Source organism: Echeneis naucrates, chromosome 4, assembly GCF_900963305.1.
Source record: "Echeneis naucrates chromosome 4, fEcheNa1.1, whole genome shotgun sequence".
Classification (NCBI taxonomy): domain Eukaryota; kingdom Metazoa; phylum Chordata; class Actinopteri; order Carangiformes; family Echeneidae; genus Echeneis; species Echeneis naucrates.
The window spans coordinates 9,916,632-9,936,906 of NC_042514.1; the positions used below are offsets into that span (position 1 = coordinate 9,916,632).

The window sequence follows — 20,275 nt, forward strand, 5'->3', positions numbered from 1 at the left end:
TATATATATATATAAATTATATTTATATATAATTTTGAAACTTTAAATCTTTCAATCAAATATATTAAAGTATTACACTGAATATTTAATTTAAAAATGTTATAAAGTGTTCCCATGTTCCCCCCCATGCCAGTGTGGGTTTCCTCCCACCAAAGACATCATGTTTGGGTTAAGTGGTGACTGTAAACTGTCCGTAGGGCTGAGTGAGAGTGTGGGCGGCTGTTGGTCTCTGTCTGTCTCTGTGTGTTGGCCCTGTGATGGACTGGTGGCCTGCCCAGGGTGACCCCACCCTCGCCCAGAGTGAGCTGGGATTGGCTCCAGCACCCCCCACAACCCAGAAATGTATAAACGAAGAAGATGAGTGAGTGAGTGTGCAAAGTTAATCTGAGAGCAACACTGACTCAGTGATTGCATCACTGCCTTTAACCAACTCAAGGACACAAAAAAATCAATGATCTTGACGCAGATGCACAGAGGGAATTCACTTTAAAGCTAATAACATTAAGCTCTGAGCTCTGCAATGTCGGCCTACATCGTAATGTTATGTAAATCTGACCATACGACAACTTTATTTAAATGACATTGTGCGAGATTATGCACGATAGTGGCCCATTTTGCTCCCTTGTGCTCATATCTGCTTCCTGGTAAATAATTCAGCCCATAATTCTGCGTATTACAAGACGACATTAAAAAACGCAGAAGCAGGCCCCTGGAGACTTGACACTGGAATTTTATGCAGAGGAAGAAATTGGTGGGTACATCATGTTGGCTGGGGGGCCCATCACTCACCAATTTGTTTGTCAACACAAGATTTATGCACCGTAAAGCAGGTCCTCGGCTAAACTGCTGGAGGGGCCTCTCATTCTCAGACACAGAATGCCTGCAGCACATTGAGGAATGCCTGCAGCACATTGAGGGAAAAATTACTAGGAAATCTCCTCCCTGCCATGACAAAATCTTCAGCTTACCAGCAGAGGAATAACAGCAGTGAGCATATAATTCACAGTGCACAGCTCATTTCAGAGGCAGGAGAGCAAAAACACAAAATAACCACTGTATTTACTGTAAGCATCAGACCGGCCAGGCTTAAATATTTATTTTTATAGTTTGTTTGAATTCAAATTCTAAGGCATGTTTCTTGTAACTGACCAAAATGAACCCTGGTCCTGCTCTGTTTGCCTCTTCATTTCTGACATTTTGTTTTATACTTCTGTCCACAGAGATCACTTGCTTGGGCTCTTACATTTCGGACTGCTGTTTCAATTTCGCCATTGCAGTAAGGAAATGAAATGTTCAGTCACTCACTGCTGATATGTGGCACCTAAGTAAAGATGACAAATGGAAAGGATTAAATCAAGCCGATCTTGGAAAGGCAACGGTAATAATAATAAAAAAAAAAAAAACTAACAAAAAAAAAAACACGAGTCTTAAATTATTCTAACAACTCCCTCAAGCTGATCCCAGCAGTAAGTATACTTCATAGTGGAGTGCATTTGCTGATCATGGCCACATAAAAAGAAGGGAGAATGCACAGTGTATCTGAGTGTAATTAAACTTATGTCCCAGATGTCCATTCAAAAGACTATTGCAAGTTCAAGATTTCTATTAAGCAGGTGATTCCAATTCGTCTACAGAGCGAGCGACAGGAGGAAATGAATCTGAGCTTTTACGGCGACTGAGGAGCTTTTAAATGGCTCTTGAAGAAAGTGAAGGAGCATTGGGTTATTCTTGTTGGGAACAAATTTCTTTCATCTGCAGGTATGCAGCTCAGGAGATCACCGGGAGGTTTGAGCAGAGCACGAGGAGAACATAGAGGGAAAGAGCTCATTACCTGTGAAATCCGGCCGACCAGGAGTCAAAGGCCAAGTGTTAAGCAGCTACGGGGGGATGGGCTGCTGCCGGAGGAAATCTTTATATTTTCTCATGTAATCTGTCACAATGCTGCTAGAGACTACGAGCAAATAGAGATACAGAGACGTAATGCTATTGCAAAGCTTTTATTGAAGAAGAAGAAAAAGAATCATTTGACTACATGACACTTCCAATGATCTAAAACAGATGAGATGCTTCACTTTAACAGCAGAGAGTCAAGCTGTCTTAAGGAGAGTTTCACATTCAGCAGAATTTATGACTCTGTCGCTTCAGCCTTAAGCACCACACCTGATGGAAACAGCTGCATGGATTTAGAGTTTGCCCAAACAAAAGGGATCCTGTTTATTTACTTTGCCAAAGACAATTAAACAATGCAAAATCTTTGAGTGAGGCAAAGTGAGACAAGAAACACAGGAACAGTTACAAGATTCATTACCGCTCAGTCGATGCACCTTTACAAGGCTGGGCAGAACAAAGATGGTGGACAACACAAACACACCAAACAGATTTTTAATAAATCATTAAGTGGTGGTGTTTTTTTGTTTCTTTTTAACACTTTATCTCAAATATATTCCCACAAAGATGTGTGACGAGTCGAGACAAAGCAGAGTTTAATGCAGCTTTAATGGCCCGTTGATAAACTGCAGCTGAGATTAAACTCTGTGGTTGTGGACCAGGGCAGGTTTTGTAAAAAATTGTGCTAATAAGAAAAATACTAAAATGTTTAGGGTGTTTAAATCAGCAGAAGACATTAATCAGAATGAAAAAGATTTCTTTGCATTGCTCTGTGCAGGTGGAAGTCCTCACTTTAAAAGCCACTTATTAGATGATATTCTGTATTAAAAGATTTACCTTTAACCTCCATTATTGCAAGACTGCAATTGAACTTTGTAAAGTTAGTATTAGAATCTGCAGCTACTGTTTGGGATTAAAAGCAAGATTAATTAGACTGGCAGACTCCTGCAGAAACTGAAAAATGCCATAGATGTGGCGCTAAGTTGCCATGTTGCTGCTAAAATCTGAGAACTTTGTGGGATCATCATCAGGAGCAATGCATTTGATGTAACTGTCCAATTCTTTTGTCCTCGGTTATAAAAATATTGCGGTTGTTGCAGCTTCAGATTTTCTTACATCTTCTGTGTTGTTATTCCACTGCAATATCGTTTTTCACAAACGATGAATTCTATTCTTTTTACCCAACTGTACCAATAGTTCTCTCAACTGGCATTGGCGTCTCTCTCATAAAAGAAGTTTCCTGTATATCACATTTTGATGTAAGAGCTGTCATCAGTGAGAGGCAACCACACACATTCTGCTGCGAACATCTGTAAATTGTTTCTTTTATAAGTCACAATTACTGCACGCTTCCTCACCCGCTCATGGCTGAAAGCAAACGCTGCAACAATACTGCACTAATGTGCATCCATCATGGAGTAAGAGAACTATTACAGAACACTGAGCCTCGAAGGTCCACCTGCCAGAGGGAGAGCTAATACTGTATCCGATACCTGAATTAGACTCAGACTATTAAACATTCATCAACAGCAGGGAGAGAAACTTGTTTTCTCTTCTCTTTATGTCACTTTGACACCTTTATTGTTGTCTTCACATGATGTAAAACTTTTGCAGCATCTCTGTCACTGCTGCCTAATTATCTGAGCAGGTCAGAAGGTCCTGTATCAACTTTTACCAGCCTACTGAGAGATGCCACACTAACATCTCTGTGAGCTGAAACCTGGCAACATGACTGACGTGATGATGTACGGAGTGTCTCATTTCTAGTCCTCTGTTGCCTAACAACCAGTGGTAATCCAGTGTCTCTGAGTCATGTGTCAATTGGCAAAATTGAGTATGAGCACAATGTAGCTGGTGTGAATGGATATTGTCAGTCGCAGTAAGAAAGAAAAGGTAGAATAATTGTCTTCTGTGAGAGAGACAGAAATCCAGGCTCAAGCATTTAATAAAATTATTCAGTTATAAATAGAATTTCTGAAGAAGTCAACAGCAGCTTTCTCTGAACAAATCTCTTCATGGCTAAAGATCCAAAAACTGGGAGTGATGAGCGGACGTCTGTGTTTAAGTTTGATTTTTAAATAAAGGTTTGTTATTTTAATCAGCTACATCTGTCATAAATCTTTTTCAGAGAAAAATTATTGTGGCAGTTCTTCGACTAAAACTAGAAAAGTTTTCCTGTTTGTGTTCATGAACTGCCTGACACATTGATGAAAAAATTCCTCAGGATGTGGCGTTTAAGTGGCCTAACCTTCACCAGGATCATGCTGAAGGTGTGAAGCTGCTTCTGTCTGTCGATGAGTCTGCTAACCAGATAAAAAGTGTCCAACCACCGTCTCACCTTGAGCTCTGAGTTTTTAACATCAAAAAGAAGCATTTTTTTTTATTTATATGGAAAACCTGACATAGCAATGGTTGTATTATAATGAAGTTGATTGCCACTGCTATTTTACTGAAGGACTTCTTAGCTTTTTAGCACAGTTATTTACAATGTACTACCCTGGTTAAAATGTTATCCCAACCTGACCCAACAGGCAACTTATTCTGATTAAAAAGTAAATAGAGATGCTTGGTTAATCAGAGGGAGTAAACACAACTATTTAAAGTTGGAGGAAAATAGAAAGTAAAGTAGGAAAATATAGTTATAATGTTCATAATGTGTAAATGCAGATGCACAATAGCTCTGTAATCAGTTCTTATGATTGACTCTGTCTTGGATAATGTGTTTGACTGAAAACCAGTTCAACTATCATCATGGCAACTGGCACTTTCAATAATATTTCCTTTGTTGCTTCATGGTACCATATGAAGTTTTTTGTAAACAAATCTCAGGTCTTTTCAAATTCACTGTTTTCCCTTCAATTTTCATTCATCGTGCATCCTCTGAAATTCCTATTCTCGTAAAAGATTTAAAATTTGTTTGACTGTTAAAAAAATAAAACAAAAACAAAAAAAGATGAGCCCCCAAAAAAAGCTGACATCACTTTTGAATAGTATTCGGTCTTCCTCTGTTCTGCTTTCCAGGCGCATGGCTACATTTTTTTCCACATCACTGGCTCTGTGATAGAAAATGTGTATGCTGCAGCCAATGGCCCCCTGGATGGTGGACACTTTTACGGTCCCCGTGGAAGCAAGAAACACAAATTCCCTTTATAGTCATTTTGCATCGGTTTGTAGCTTTTGGTCCTATTGGGGCTGTTTTGTTTCATTTTGTAGTCATTTTGTGTCTCTAGTAATCTTACTGCACACTGCCCAACACCTTCCTCCTCTGGTCTGAAGGGGTATTTAAGTACATTTAATTGGCAGACATTAATTTCTTTCTATTCGTACTGCTGCAGGAATCATAATGAATTAATTACTGGTCCAGCTCCCTGTGTGGACCAAATAAGTCATAGCTGGAAACTCAGGGTCCCTTCTTCACCCATTAACTCTAAACACTAACACTAAATATTAAAGACAGGCGTCAATGGAACAATCAACACTGACATACAGCACAGTGACACACAAAGTCACACAGTACCAACGGCATAGTTCTAATTAAAGGATTACTATAAGGACACTTACGCTTGCATCTGTACAGGTAAAATATTTCCTTATTCATAAAATTGCTTATAAAGTGTCAATGCAATTAACATTAAAAATTGCATAGCCATGTCATATTTATTATCCCTGCCAGACTGCTTAGAGTACAATCATTGATTTAATCCATGGCATGTTAAATCTATCAGCCTACTTCAACTCAAATATCAGGCCGCATGGACTTCTATGAAAGCAATGTCATGACTGAACGGTTCAGGCTAACAAAATAATCTAATGTAGACGTTAAAGCAAATTCTATAGGACAGTCCAAAGAAAACACTCCAAATAAAATGTGATTCCTAAGGCTCTAATCAATACGCTGAAGGCAATGTGTAATATAGTTGTATACAAAATAAGAACTCAGGAAATATGGCGATTCTTTGGCGCTCAATAAGGCAGAGCAGTTTTGTAATAATGAGCTTCAGTGTGTTATTTTATCCCTCTTTGCGTGCTCTCAGTGGATTTTCACTGTAATACAAGCATATACTGGATGTTTTTCAAAATATTGGCGTCAGGTTATATTTTTTTTCACAAGAACCATTCAGAGAGGAACATTTGGCCTTGCAAGCCTACACGCAGGGTTGTGCACTGTGGCTGAAAGATACACAGTGAGGATAATATTGATATGAGATTATAATATATTGATGTGGTGTACTGAAACTGATAACTGATGAATTTTGAGATTTTAAGCTTTAGCTTAATATTCTGTGAAATTTGCTGCAGAGCTGGATGAGAAGATTGATGCCACTTTTAAGTGTATGGTATCTTAGCCTGGACTGGAAACAGAAGAGTTAGCGATCCTGGCTCTGTCACCAGCTCCGAAGCTCACTGAATACTTGAAAAGAAGACTATCCCGCACATTGCTCTTGCTAAGCGCTCTCTAGATCATCTTAATATTTCGGTCTCTATAGACCTTCGTCGTGTTTTACATTAGCGCGTCTAATATCTTATGTCTTTATCATGAAAACACAATACTAAAATGGGATAATGTGCAGCCCATAAAACCCAATGAACAGCAAATAGGGTGAAACATTAATGAGCTTTGAGGATGTAGTTTTTGGTTTTTATGTTGAGCCACACTAACCACCTTGTGGCCATAGAATCAATGTATAAGTGGCATTAATTTTCTCATTCAACTCTTCGCAAGAATGTATATAAAATAGGTTCCCAAAATGTTGAAGTATTCCTTCAACAGCAATGTAAAAAAAAATAAAATAAAAATAACCCACACAGCATCTTCTGCTGTGATTGTACCAAGTCAATAGTGCAGGTGAACTTATGATGCTATTTCTTGTATTGTATGTGACAGAAGAATGCAAGCGAGTGTGTGAATGGGTATGTTTGTGAGGGAGAGAATAAAGGAGGGAGAGATAGAAAGAGCAGAAAGAGAGAGCGAGCATCCGATTATCACAGTGGAGGTGACCTGGCAGAGGGCTGTTCAGAGGTCAGTGGTGGCCTTGGCGGTGAGGGTCTGGATGCGGCTGGTGTTACAGTTTTTGCAGAGGACGTGTCCGTCCAGAGGGTAGCAGCCCTGGTTATCCCCCTCTGAGAGAAGGGAGCCACAGTCCTGCAAGACAGACACTCTGTTATTCCCTACGCACAAAGAGAGCCATTAGTGACACACACCGATCGCACTCTGATACACTCGCTGTGTGAATGCCCTAAATTAAACATTTACTGCTATATAAGAGCCATCATCCTGGGTCAAGTTACAGTACCTCTCTGTAGTAAAGCCAGAAGTTCAATTTTCTATGAACTAGTGAGACTAGAGGGGCAACGACTCATTATTACAGCTGGTTAAAAAGATATTTCTTCAACTTAAACCTTTTATTTTGATATTTGTCTTTGTTTTGGTCCTATTCATTTCTTAGCCACACTGTATTGGTTTGTTGGTTGAATCCTCCAGACTTTCATGGATTTCCTGAAAGTTTGTCCAAACCTTTATTGTTCTCAGAGGATGAACCCTGATGGTTGGTTTCTGCTACTTTTCCTCCATATGAAAATCATTCAAGCTCCCCTCAGGATGAGGTGGAAGCACTATGTCCAGTGCAAAATGTCACGTTTCCTGTTCTTTCCATGTCATTATTCTCAGGAAAACACCAAACTCTACCTCTGCTGTAACTGACTCAGTCGGGGAGTGTATTGACTTACAGTTATGCAGACTACTAACACCACAGTGAAGAAGGTTTGTGTGATTCAGTGCTTTATTCTGCTCTGTGGTTCTTATTTAACAATGGCTGACGAAGGCCTCAGTGCCAAATGTCTGCAGATTGTTTTATTTTTAGATGCAGCACCAGTGAGAGACATGACGTGTTTTACAGGTGCTATACAACCAGCCTTTTCTTTCACACACACAAATACAGATGCATGAATCGCATTGGCATAATTTTTCCATTGTTTGTGAACCTGGGTTACACCTTCACCAGCTCTCTCATACGCTCTCACACGTACAGAATTACAACTCCACCCACTCATATCTCCCTGGTGACAAACTTCCTCTCTTGTTGAGCCCCTTCAGCTTAACTAATCTACTTTGCTTTCATTTGACCTTTATGTCTGCCAAACGCTCCGTGTTCTCACACCGGCACAGTTCTTTGACAATGTGACGCGTTACCTCTCTGTTATCCAGGCACGTAACGTCTCAGCGCAGCTTATCAGCCGGTGAGTGGCAGCTGACTGATTGGTTAGTTTGTAAGTCTGTGAACTTTGCAGTGGAGAGATGGAAAGCTATTTTGAGTCAGGTAAGAAAGAGATGATTTGCTTGTCTCATTTAAAAGGTGACTCAGGGAGGTGGACATGTCAAATATGTCCTACACCTTTATTCCATAATGACTACTAGCTGCAACTGTGTAACATGCAGCATAACCAGCACTGTTAATAAAAGGAAGCTCACATACCAGCAATACCAGACAGAAATACACAGATCGCATACCTCACAGCGGTAACACTGCACATGAAAGTCGCGGTCCAGGGCCACAATACGGACGGTCTCCTCCTGGCCTGGTGCTGGCATTATTGGCTCAGAGCACACACAACAGCGTGGGGCGAACTTCCTGTGAGAAAGAGCCAAGAGTAACAGAAAGCCTTCAGACTTTGTGTACAGCACTTTTCTAAAGTAAATAAAACAGAAGCTGATGCACTGAGGAAACCCGATCATTAAATTGCAATGAGGAAACACCAGAAGAAGGATTAAAACATTTACACTCATATTCAAGTGTAAATCAAATAAACAAAACTGAACAAAAAAAAGTTACAAAAAGAAAGATATGAAAATTATGAATTATTATTATTATTATTAAAGGAGAGTCCAATAAAATACCAGAGAATAATAAACTAAAACATTAGTATGTAGCAGTATAATCCAGAAAACATAAATAGAACATTAAGCTACCTAAATCAATAAAACATACAAATTAAAAGGTAAATAAAAAATGAATAAATAAGATACCAGAAAATAACATAACATGAAATAACATAATAAAAAATAATAAAATAATAAAATAACATAACATTTTCTTAAAGGGCAGACCAAAAGGATAATCTGCTTTTAAAATTATTGACACTCTGCTGTCTTCAGGTCCTCAGAACAATAACTAATGTTGTGACTTGATGTGGAAAAACTCATTTGTGAGAAATTTTGTGAACTCACTTCATTCACAATTTGACATAGTGAGGTCTGTGTGCTGACAACTAATTATCATTTTGAATTTTGTTTGAACTGCTTCTTAAAAAAATGTTTTGTAGAGTTGATGTGTTAAAACTGCTTAACTTGCCTGACCAAATAAGAAAAAAAAAACCCCAGATATTTAATTTTCAATGATGAAACAGAAAAAGAGGGAAATCCCATTATTCAAAGGTGGAATTAGAGCAGATGTACATTACACACTGTGTGAATACAGACTGTAACTAGTTTAATTAAATAAAGCTCAGGGAAAAAAAAAAATAATAATAATCACCAAAATGTTATGATTATCCAGTGCTTTACAAGAAAAACTTAGCAAAAGTTCTCCTGTGACATTTGTGGGGGTCCTAACTTAAAATGTGGGAACCACTTAACTGATCAACCAATAGTTTCAGTTCTTCCCATGCAAGGGTAAAATTAAGATCCATTTTAACGTGGTTGTGGCAACACATTATGGAACATTTACTGAAATAAAGGAAACTGCAGAACTTGTACATTTTGTCTGGTCTGATTACTTAAAACCTTCGACACAGAGGTAGCAATAAATATTAAATTTGCATGGCTGTATAATAGTTAATGGAAGTGAAATATTTGAGGAACAGCTGACTTCTATAGAACAACTCTGCAAACTGGTAAGTCTGGAAATGCCATCACAGGAAGAGGTCTATCTAAGTATAGGATTAATGAATACATATTTTCAGGTCCTGTAAGGTGACCACAGGCCGGGTGGACCCTTCTTCTCTTCTACATGATTATTCAGTTATTGAGAAGTAGGAAGTGAGTAAAAAGAGCCTTTGGAGAGCCAAAGCAATCCAATATCAGCCTGAAATAGACAATGAAAAAAGGCTCTAGTGTTCATTCCTTGATACAAAGGAGTGCACTGCTGAGGTCACACTTGTCATGTGGAATTTAACATTCGGCCATTGCAGCTACTCCAAAAAGCAAAAGCGAAAAGCTGTGCACTCACACCGACAGCCAGTTGGTTACTTCTGTTTCCCTTCTGGTCACTGAGTAAAGGAACATTTCTGGTAAGGTAGTAGTTATGCAATCATTCTGACACAATAACAGGAATTTACTATTAAATTCATCTCATGGGGTCATTGGGTTGTGAAACTGTTTACAGGATTTCCCGAAAAGGAAGTTCTGAGATCCCGTAATGGTAAGACACAAATATAGTTGAATTTGTATAGTGAGTTAAGGACAACATAGCTTTAGGCCACGTGACGGCAGCAAAACAAGCTTTAAACACGTTATCAACTTATTCTGCTGGGTTAGCATGCACTTGGCTAGTTACACATCTACAGGCTGGACTGAAGTGAGCTTTTGCTACTATAAAATAGTTCCGAAATATGCCCCCCCCCCCAAGAAAAAAAAAAAAAGACAGCTATGATTTTCTTTTATTATTATTCATTAATATACAAATTTCAAATGAAAACAAACAAACAAACAAAAAAAAAAAAACTGTCTTCCTGGCTGCCTGCACAAGAATCGCTTTGAAAAAGATTTCATCACTTCAGTTTTTTCCAGCTCATCTACCTGAGCTTCCGTTAGCCTCACGTCATTTCCAGTCTCTTTTGAGCAGCTTAAATTTATAATGCCAACAAATAATTGCTGGCTAGCCAGTCTGCGAAAAGTAATCTGACATTGCAGTCATTGCAGTTGTTCATTATACAACACACAACACCTATGAACCAAGCAGATTGCATGATTTGAGCTACACATTATATAATAGTACTTGGTGCTGGATATGATAAGATGGCAAGTGTGAGCGTAACTTTAATGATAAATTTAGCTCAATATATGGCTGTGGAGATACCATGCAGGCTTTCGCTCAATGGTGAAAATGAATACACTGGAAGGAAATTGCCACTGAATATATCTAGGCAAAAAGATGTTTTTATATCTTGAAAGCTTTAAAATGGGAAATGTGAACTGAACCTGACCCTTTCAAAACATGACAAACTGACAGAGAGTCATAGCTCAATTGAACCTTAGCTCTCAGCAGTGATGAACTTATGAACTTTTTTTACAGATAAAATTCTCACGATCAGAGAAAAAAATCATCAGCTCTTACCTATATTAGACAATAATCTTCTACTGAATACAGCAACTCCTGAATCCACTGCAACACCTATTGTACATCTGGAATCATTCTCACCTCTGAATCTCTCAGCGCTAGCTTCTATAGCCTCATCATCCAGATCATCAACCTGTCTATTAGACCCAGTACCAACTAGCCTCTGTAAAGAGATTTTTTACTTAATTGAGCCATTAATTCTAGACCTGATTAATTTGACCTTGTCTTGGGGTTATGTATTTCAGACTCTTAAAACCGCAGTCATCAAACCCCAGTTTAAAAAGCCGAATCTTGATGCAGATGTTTAGGCCAACTATAAACCACATCGAACCTTCCATTCATTTCTAAAATCATTGAGAAAGCTGCAGCAAACCAATTATACGACCACCTGGATGGGAACAATTTGCTTGAAGAGTTTCAGTCAGGATTGAGATCCCATCATAGCACAGAAACAGCGCTGGTTAAAGTCTCCAATGATATTCTAATGGCTTCAGACAATGGATCAGCCTCCATACTTCTCCTCTTAGATCTTAGTGCTGCATTTGACACCATAGATCACAATACTTTACTGCAGAGACTGGAACATGAAATGCACTAAGGTGGATCAAACCCAATTAACAGATAGTCATCAGTTTGTTCATGCTAACAACAGCTCCTCCTCATGCAATGTAGTCAGTTATGGAGTCCCACAGGGTTCGGTACTTGGACCAATCCTCTTTACGCTCTATCTACTTCCTCTAGGCAACATTATGAGAAAACACAGCATCAACTTTCACTGCTATGCAGACGACACTCAGCTGTACTTATCAATGAAGCCAAATGAAGTCAGTAAGATAGTCAAACTGCAGACATGTCTTAAAGACATAAAAGTCTAGATGACCCAAAATTTTTTACTCAACTCTGAAACTGAAGTTATTGTACTCGCCCCTAAGCACCTTAGAGAAACCATATCTAATCATCGAATCAGTCTGGACGGCATTAGTTTAGCTTCCAGATCCACTTTAGAAACCTTGGAGTAACTTTTGACCAGGACATGTCCTTTGTCCCCCTCAAGTCAGAAGGGCAGCTTTCTTTCACCTAAGAAACATTAGGAAAATCAGAAACATCCTCTCTCAGGATGATGCAGAAAAACTAGTCCATACATTCGTAACTTCTAGGCTGTAACTCATTACTATCTGGATGTCCAAACAAATCTCTAAAAGGCCTTCAGTTGATTCAGAATGGGGCTGCAGGAATATTAACAGGAACTAGGAAAAGAGATCATATCTCTCCTGTGTTAGCTGCTCTTCGTTGGCTGCCAGTAAAATACAGAGCAAATTTTAAAATCCTTCTGTTAACATGTAAAGCTCTTAATGGCCAAGTTCCATCTTATCTCAGAGAGCTCATACTGTCCTTACTCCTTACTGTCCTAGAAGGCCACTCCTCTCCCTAGATGGAGGTTTACTTGTGCTTCCTTGAGTCTCCAAGAGTAAATTTGGAAGCAGATCTTTCAGTTATCAGGATTCTCTTCGATGGAACCAACTTCCAGTATCAGTCCGGGGGGCGGACACTGACAATAACCATGCTTCTTAAAAATCCCTCTCTCTCCTTGTTCTAAGCATGTGTGCTGCATTCATTAACCATGTTTTCCCGAAGTCTCTGTCCCTTCCAGCTCCTCTCCTCTCTCTCCCTGTCCTCAGCCTGCAGGTGGTGACTCATCGCCATCCCATGTTCCTGCAACGCCTGCTTCTCCCTTATCTTCATGAATTCGGTACTACAGCATCATCTCCATGAACTTCATGCAGCATCATGTTCCTGCCTACACCTGTTTGAATATCCCCCTCTCCTGCTGTCTTTCTCACCCTACACTACACCTCCCCCGTGCCTCTCTCTCAACCCAACCGGTTGAGGCAGATGGCCGCCCCCCCTGAGCCTGGTTCTGCCCGAGGTTTCTGCCTCTTAAAGGATGTTTTTCTTTGCCACTGTCACCAAGTGCTTGCTCATTGGGGGATCTGTTGGGTGTCTTTAAATAATTGTATAAAGAATTTGGTCTAGACCTGCTCTATATGTAAAGTGCCTTGATGTAAATTTTGTTATGATTTGGCGCTATACAAATAAATCTGATCTGATTTGACATGTTCTTTTAGCTTTTTGTTGGTCTCCACCTGCTCCTCACCAGCAAATAACTTGACAGTTTGGTGATAAGCGAGAACAATATAAGCTTTCTTTGGTGAAATTGATTCAAAGCAGTGAGAGCCATTCAGGTAAAGATTGAGTCCAGAACAAAACCTAAACAATGAGCTGATAGATGGTTAAAATGCAGTGCAAAGCTGAGAAGAGCAGAGCAGAGCAGGGTGATAATTGTTTGTGGATTCATCATTCCTCGTGAAATCTTTTACATTATTTCATTAAAGGTTAAACGTAAAATTCAACACAATTAAAACCTGAAGTGCATACTTGTGAAAGTCCTCGATGCAGTGGATATGGTTGGAGGCATCCACGGTGAAAGGGATGCCGTCCAAGCTGCGGTGGCACACCACACAGGTGAAGCAGTGAGGGTGGTAGGCTTTCCCTGTGGCCCGCAGGATGCGCTCCATGATGGGTTTACTGCAGATGGTGCAGGTCTCAAGGGTGTTCTGTAAACACAATAGCACAAAAAAACCCCAAACAGCCACATGATTATCCAACCAAGCAGCAGTTCTGATCAGTCTTTATCATGGACTCTTCAAGTATTTGTGGACAACACAGTGGTCCACGAAAACATTTTAATCAGTATGAAGATTTGGGGAAAGTTTCTTTTGATTTTCTTGCAATATTAAGTTTTCTGTTTGCAGTATTACAACTTGTGCACCAAATTAATCCGCACTCAGGACTTTTAGCTCGGTTGTCCTCAAATGCCTTTAAAGCTGAAGGAATCTGATTAGCACTCCCCTCGAAACACAAACACAGCCATTTATCAGCTGCCCTCCTACACACTCCGCCCTCCCATATGCAAGAGTGTGAGCTGTAAATATTTCCACTTTGTGATGACTGCAGGTTTTTTGCAGCCAGGGGACTGGGCAGGCGGCCCGTGGGGGGACGTGGCGGTGGCCTGCTTCTGACATATCTGTGGCATCTCTCTTTTTAATATCTGCAGGGAGACGCCATTTGTTATTTCAATATTTTATGAATAACGACTGCCTCTCTAAACAGCGATGCAGTTTAGGAGCAGGATATATCATGTGAAGGTGATCAATGTGCAGCCCGATGTGGCTGGGAGAGCTGATAGGCCTCAGTCTCGCTGCTTCCTGCTCATGCATTTCCTGGATCTCTGTAGGTCTCTGCTCTTTTCCACTCTTCCTGCGCTTGGCTGCCCTAAAGAGTGCACGGTTCAGCTGTTCTCATTGGCTACCACTGTAGTTGCAAGCTGCCTCAGTGTTTCCAAACACAGCTCGAAGTGTGTAGCAATACTGCGCTGCGTCATCAGCTACCTCCCAGACATGCCGCCAGGGCCTGCTGCTTAAAATGACACTTGTCTGACCGCTCAGCTGCGGTAAAGTCCCTGCCATGCGCTGTCCGGCTGCAGTGCACATGCAGTGACATTTATAGTCTACATGCTAATGAGCGAAACAGTTTTAGGGGGTGAGGTTCAATGGAAGTACAATGTGAAAGCGTTCCTGATGAGACTCTTTGTTTTGTAGCTCTGTGACTTACTGCAAGCTTTTCAGGCCTCCTAATACCATCATGTTGCACTGAGTACATGAGCAGCTGATGTAGCCTATGACTTGAGGTCGGAAAGCAGTGGTTTGAAAAATAGTCGTTTCTTCAAAGCACTCCTGGAGAGGCATAATTTCATGAAAAGCAATGTGTGCAGACAAGATCCACATTCTTATTTTTCTTTCTTTTTTCCCTCCAAGACGGTAATAGAAATAAACATTATTCCCAGGGCAACATTTGTGTATAAACAATGTCCATATTGCAATCCTGCTCGATCCTGGAAGTAGAATAAAGCCTTTAATGAGCTTGCTGCACCGAGCCCCTGAGGTTTGCCTCACAAACGCACACACTTGACAGAGAGCGGCAGAGGTAGAGAGGGAGAGAGAGAGAGCGAGCAAGGGAGAGAATATATTTGCAACCTGAGAATGTGAGTAAGATACCAGGGCCAAACAGCACTAAACCATCCCCAACTCATCTTCTTACTCATCTGTCTGCATTTCCACTTACTTATTCTCATCTGCCCTTCATGTGGGAATACCTTGCCCTTGTTTAGCTTAACTAGAGCATATGATTTCACAGCACACAGTTCCTCCGGGCTATTGTAATGAGTACAGTACTCAAAAGACAAAATTTTCTCTCTTTCTCTCTGATGGTAAGATTCTATGACCTCAATTCATTCATTCTCCATTATTTTTTGTTCATTTATCACTCCTTTTATTTGGAATTAAGAAATATCAATTAGCCTTCTTTAACAAAGGTGGCTCTGATGTTAAAGGAGAAAATGTGGAGCGTTTTGGTCTGTGTTCGGGTACAGCCTCCACAGATGGTTTATGAATTTCTGAAATCACTTGAACCCCTGTCAAACATCCAGGTCCCTTGCAGTTTGCCACTAGAGGGCTGTATATGTCTGTAGATGTCCGGGTGTTGGTATCCCTTGACTAAATGTGACGTATTCAAGCATATGTATTCCTTTTTTTTCCTCCCTCTCCCTTATACATTTCTCTAAGTGTTTGCCCAGAAGGCTAAACAAATGTCTAGGCAGATGAGGTAAAGTGAATTTAGGTCAGACAGCTTCTTGCTGAACTGAGGGGTGAGCGGAGCGCAGTAAAGTCAATTGTAGCCCCTTTTTTCTTGCTGTCAGTGGTTTCCTTTTCCTACAAAGCACTCACACACTCTCACAGCAAACAGCTTGATGGCTGCACACTCTGGCCAAAGCTTCCCACTATTAAGCAACAATTTAGCTCCCAAACATTTGACACAGTGTGTCAAATGTTTGTGTAAATTTCCACTAGATTTATGTTGAAACCTTCCACGGGAATTTAGGAAGTTTTGATTTAAATTCTAACATGAACTTTTATATTGTTGAATTTCCACTTGGGGTATTAACAAAAAAAATAAATAAAAGAAGGCTTGTTAAAATGGTGATGCAAGGCCATGCACAGGGATATGAGTGTGCAACTGAAATTGTCCCTTAAAAGGGCCCTTTAATAGTTGAAGGTGGATAAATGAATAGAAATAGCTGAACAATACTCAGTCAGCATGCTAAATAAATATAACTTACATTATTGTTGATAAAAGAATAACAGAAGAAACAGCATCACACATTACAGTAGCATGATTACATTGGTGTTAGCTAGCTTACATTTAGCAAATCTTCATTTACCGGCTGGCTAGCAACTGTACACATAAACACATTTTGATTTAGTATTTGTCAGTTAAAATATTACGTTATAATACCACAGATCAAATGGATTTACTTGAGCAATCGCACTAACGTACTAGACTGGATGTAGTTATTGGTTGAAATGCAGTAATGTGGCGTCACATGTGCTGTAGTGTGCAGGACTCAGCAAACCATGTGATGGAGGAACTGACTTTACAGCAAATCTGATTGTTACAACCAAGATCATGCTGCAAGATGCTTTTCTCCAACTACATTTAAGTTCATTGAGCTAACCATTATACATTTAAGTAAAGCCCAATTCAGAAAAATGCCAGTTTATTCCCTTTATTTCCTGTTAATTCATGTGAATGTGATGTGCATGTGATTAAAGAATAGCAAGGGTATTTGCATTAAATCTGGTTGTTACAGCCAAAATTATGCAACAATATGTCTTCCCAAACTCTATTTAAGTTTCCTGTGAAGGACCAATCTTCAATTTTGAAAAATTTCCACTTTATTCCCTTTATTTCCATGAGTTTTCAACTTTGAATATTCTTTGAATTTTGCAACCATGGTTAAGACATCCCTTAAGCTCTGCTGTGAACATGAGTCACAGGCATGATGTACTGAGACGCAGATGGTAAAAAAATAATACAAATCCTTTTTAAAGTCACATCGTCAAGTTGTACAACTTGGAAATGCTTATGAAATGATCATTTCGCTTATTTTCATTGTAAGTCAGCTTGCAATTTGACTCTTATTTAAACAGGTCCAACTGAAATACAGACAATATAGACCTGTAGCTCTTGATGAAATTTTTTCAGTTTCATTATAATCAATACTACACATGATCAGGGTGACAAATACTGATTAATCTGTATATAAATTATGAAAGTCATCATTTAAACCTTTACTCTTTTACTTTACTCTCAAACATAGAAAGTGTGTTGTGATGCCTATTAAAATTTCCCAAATCTCATGATGTCTTAAGAAAACATTTTTTTTGGGTTCCCCAAACAATTTTAAATTCCAATATGTTCCCTTTCCCATAATAAAAGAGAGAGGAGAGCTGCAGTTCCTCACATGTAGCAGCTGGGATCATCAGATGTTTTCTTGAAAACTGATTTTAGAAATTGCCAGTAATAAAAAATTCACACACGGGCAATATAATAAAATATTAGTAGTAATATAAATAAATGTGCTGATTGAGTTGTGTTAAGAAAAATATAACTTGGGGCAAAAACAAAGCTGGAACAAAGATGCATTTTCTATGTTTGCAGATGAAACAGTAAACAGCTGGAAATTAGCTGTGGCATATTGCTATGTGTAATCTGTTTACCATCTCTTCCGACTGAACCAACAGAAATTGTATACTTATCTGCTCTGGATTTTTTTGTTTTTTTTGTTTTTTCACGTGGCTGGCAGAAGGCAGGCAAGAGTTCAGTGAGACTGCACGCAATTTATGTCCTGGCATGCTGAACCTGTAGCGGGCCAAATTTACAGATGATCTGATTCAGTGTGTGTGTTTGTGTGCACCCAGACCCTCACAGAATTCGCCGCTTGGTGCCAGGCCATGCTGTGTGAATTAACTACACATTACTGAAAGTAGTGCAGCATCGTTTAACTAGAGCTTGTTCGAAAGACAGATCTGTGCAATGCTGCAGTGTTTGGTTTCCACTGCAGTGAGGAGGAAGCACAGACTTGGTCATGAACTATGACTCAACTCGCTGACCCTCCTTCTTCCTGAGGGAAGGTATCTGTTGACTTAATGTTCTTTGAGAAGCAGCCTGTCTCCCTTTTATTGCTTAACATGGGTCAATCAGGGAGACCAAAAAATATCACTTACCTACCAGGCTATGATTAGGCACTGAAGTTCCTTATTATTCATTAGGAAGTGGTATTAAATAAAGCAAAAAGAAGCGAGAAATGAGATGAATGAAGGAACTATTACTCACAATTAGGGGATACAACTGAGAAAGTGAGAAAGTCCCTGCTCAGGTCAAAAAGTTTAATTTCATAATGTCATTCAGTCCAATCTGACAACATGGAGTAAAGGGATAGTTTCACATTTTGGGATAATCATTTATTTGGTTTTGAAAATAAACCCTTATAGATTTTCTCACATTTCTATATTTTGAGGAGAGATTCCTTCCTTGAGACTGCAAGAGAGCAGAGTAACAGGTTAGTTAACTGTGAGTACTGCACCCTGTGGGTGGATCCTTTGGGCAAGCTCAGTGGCAAGAAAAGGCTGTGGACTTTTTTTTGGAAGTATTTATTTCAGTCCTACTTTTGGATCGTGTTTGTGCTGAAATAATTTTTGTTAATCTTAAATCTTAAAAAATACAGTCTGTCTTTTATTGTGAAACTCTAACAATAATGACTGTTTAAGCTCTATCGCGCCACTTCATTAAAGTCCTTCATTGCACTTGAGATGCTACACCTATTTCAATCAATTTATTTATACAGTGCTGTCGTTCAACATACCAACTTCACACACTACAGTTAAATTACTCCACACCTGACTGTGAATGCAAAAAAGTCATAACCAAATGAAATTAACTCAATGGTCTTCACTTTCATATTTCTTCTTTTTTGAAGTATGTTCAGCTGACTTGGCACCAGCTTTTGTTATTGCAAATTTTAAAATCAGATTTGACAAGAACTATGCAAAGGTCTTTGTTTAAAGCCAGTCCTTTGCATTATTGTGTATTCCGTATAACAGATAATTATAAGTTATGAATCAAATCTTTGGAGGACATTGTGATAGAGACCTTAAGTCAGTTGCAAATGTCTTTTGACAAAGCAGCAGGTTGAATACTCATGGTCAGGGTAAAAGAGGGGGAAACAAAACGTTTTCCACATTCTGAAGCCAAATGATGGCAGTCATGGTCAGAAGAAAACGTGTGTGTTGACAGACGATGGGAGCTCCTGTAAATCTCAACTTGTTTGCTGAAGAATTGTAGAAGCACCACATTTTCCTGATTAATTGTCTGCTCAAATTGCAAAAGTAGACACCTTTAAGTTAGTTGGGCTCAGTGATCGTGACGATCTCCCTCCTTCATTTTCAAAAAGGTTAACAAATGACCAACCCCATGCCATTTCCCCACCCTAAGGTCCACCTCTAACACGATCCCATCACCATCCCATCAACTTAAATTTCTCTTATATCAGCGATTGCTTTCCAGTGGCTGGCACTTCATGACATCCTTCCTCCATCCATCTGTACGTCCACTTTCATAACATCAGTCCCACAGCGTGAACATCTAAAGATACATTAACAAGATTTGCCTGCTTTCCCAAATTATGTCATTTCTAAGCATGCTGTATGAATTGCCCATTCGTATTCTGTGCTGCCTGAATGCAGATGACTGAGGTGTGTGCATTTTCTTTTCTTTTTGGTTACATGTGGGTGTGAGCGAGCATGCCACATGGTGGAAAATGATTCTCCTAACAGTTTCCTCACTCCAAGGATCAGTGACCTTGAAAGCTACATAACCAATATAATTCACAGACAGAGCGTTTGTGACATTCATGTGTGTACACGCCAGTCAGCCAGGACAAGTGTGCCGAGGTTTGGGTGTCTCTGACCTGGAAAGGTCCTGTTTTCTCTAGTGTAGGTCCACATTGCTCAGCCCCGCTTAGCGCAGTCAGTCTGTCTGTGTAATAAATTCACATGGTGTTATGGATGACCAGTGTGGATTGGTTTGGGATGGCA

General features: G+C 39.6%; 1 protein-coding gene across 7 annotated transcripts in view; it reads right to left on the bottom strand.

Annotated features, from left to right (window-relative positions):
• Nucleotides 1–1,981: 1,981 nt before the first annotated feature.
• lpp (LIM domain containing preferred translocation partner in lipoma) overlaps nucleotides 1,982–20,275 on the bottom strand; it is a 137,077-nt gene continuing 118,783 nt past the window's right edge. For all 7 annotated transcript variants that reach the window (XM_029499519.1, XM_029499522.1, XM_029499525.1 and 4 more), the window contains 3 exons: nucleotides 13,659–13,837; nucleotides 8,396–8,516; nucleotides 1,982–7,030 (listed from right to left, as the gene is read on the bottom strand). In XM_029499519.1, the coding sequence (XP_029355379.1) occupies nucleotides 6,902–7,030; nucleotides 8,396–8,516; nucleotides 13,659–13,837 (429 nt within the window). In that variant the 3' untranslated portion in view covers nucleotides 1,982–6,901. The remainder of the gene's footprint in view (nucleotides 7,031–8,395; nucleotides 8,517–13,658; nucleotides 13,838–20,275) is intronic.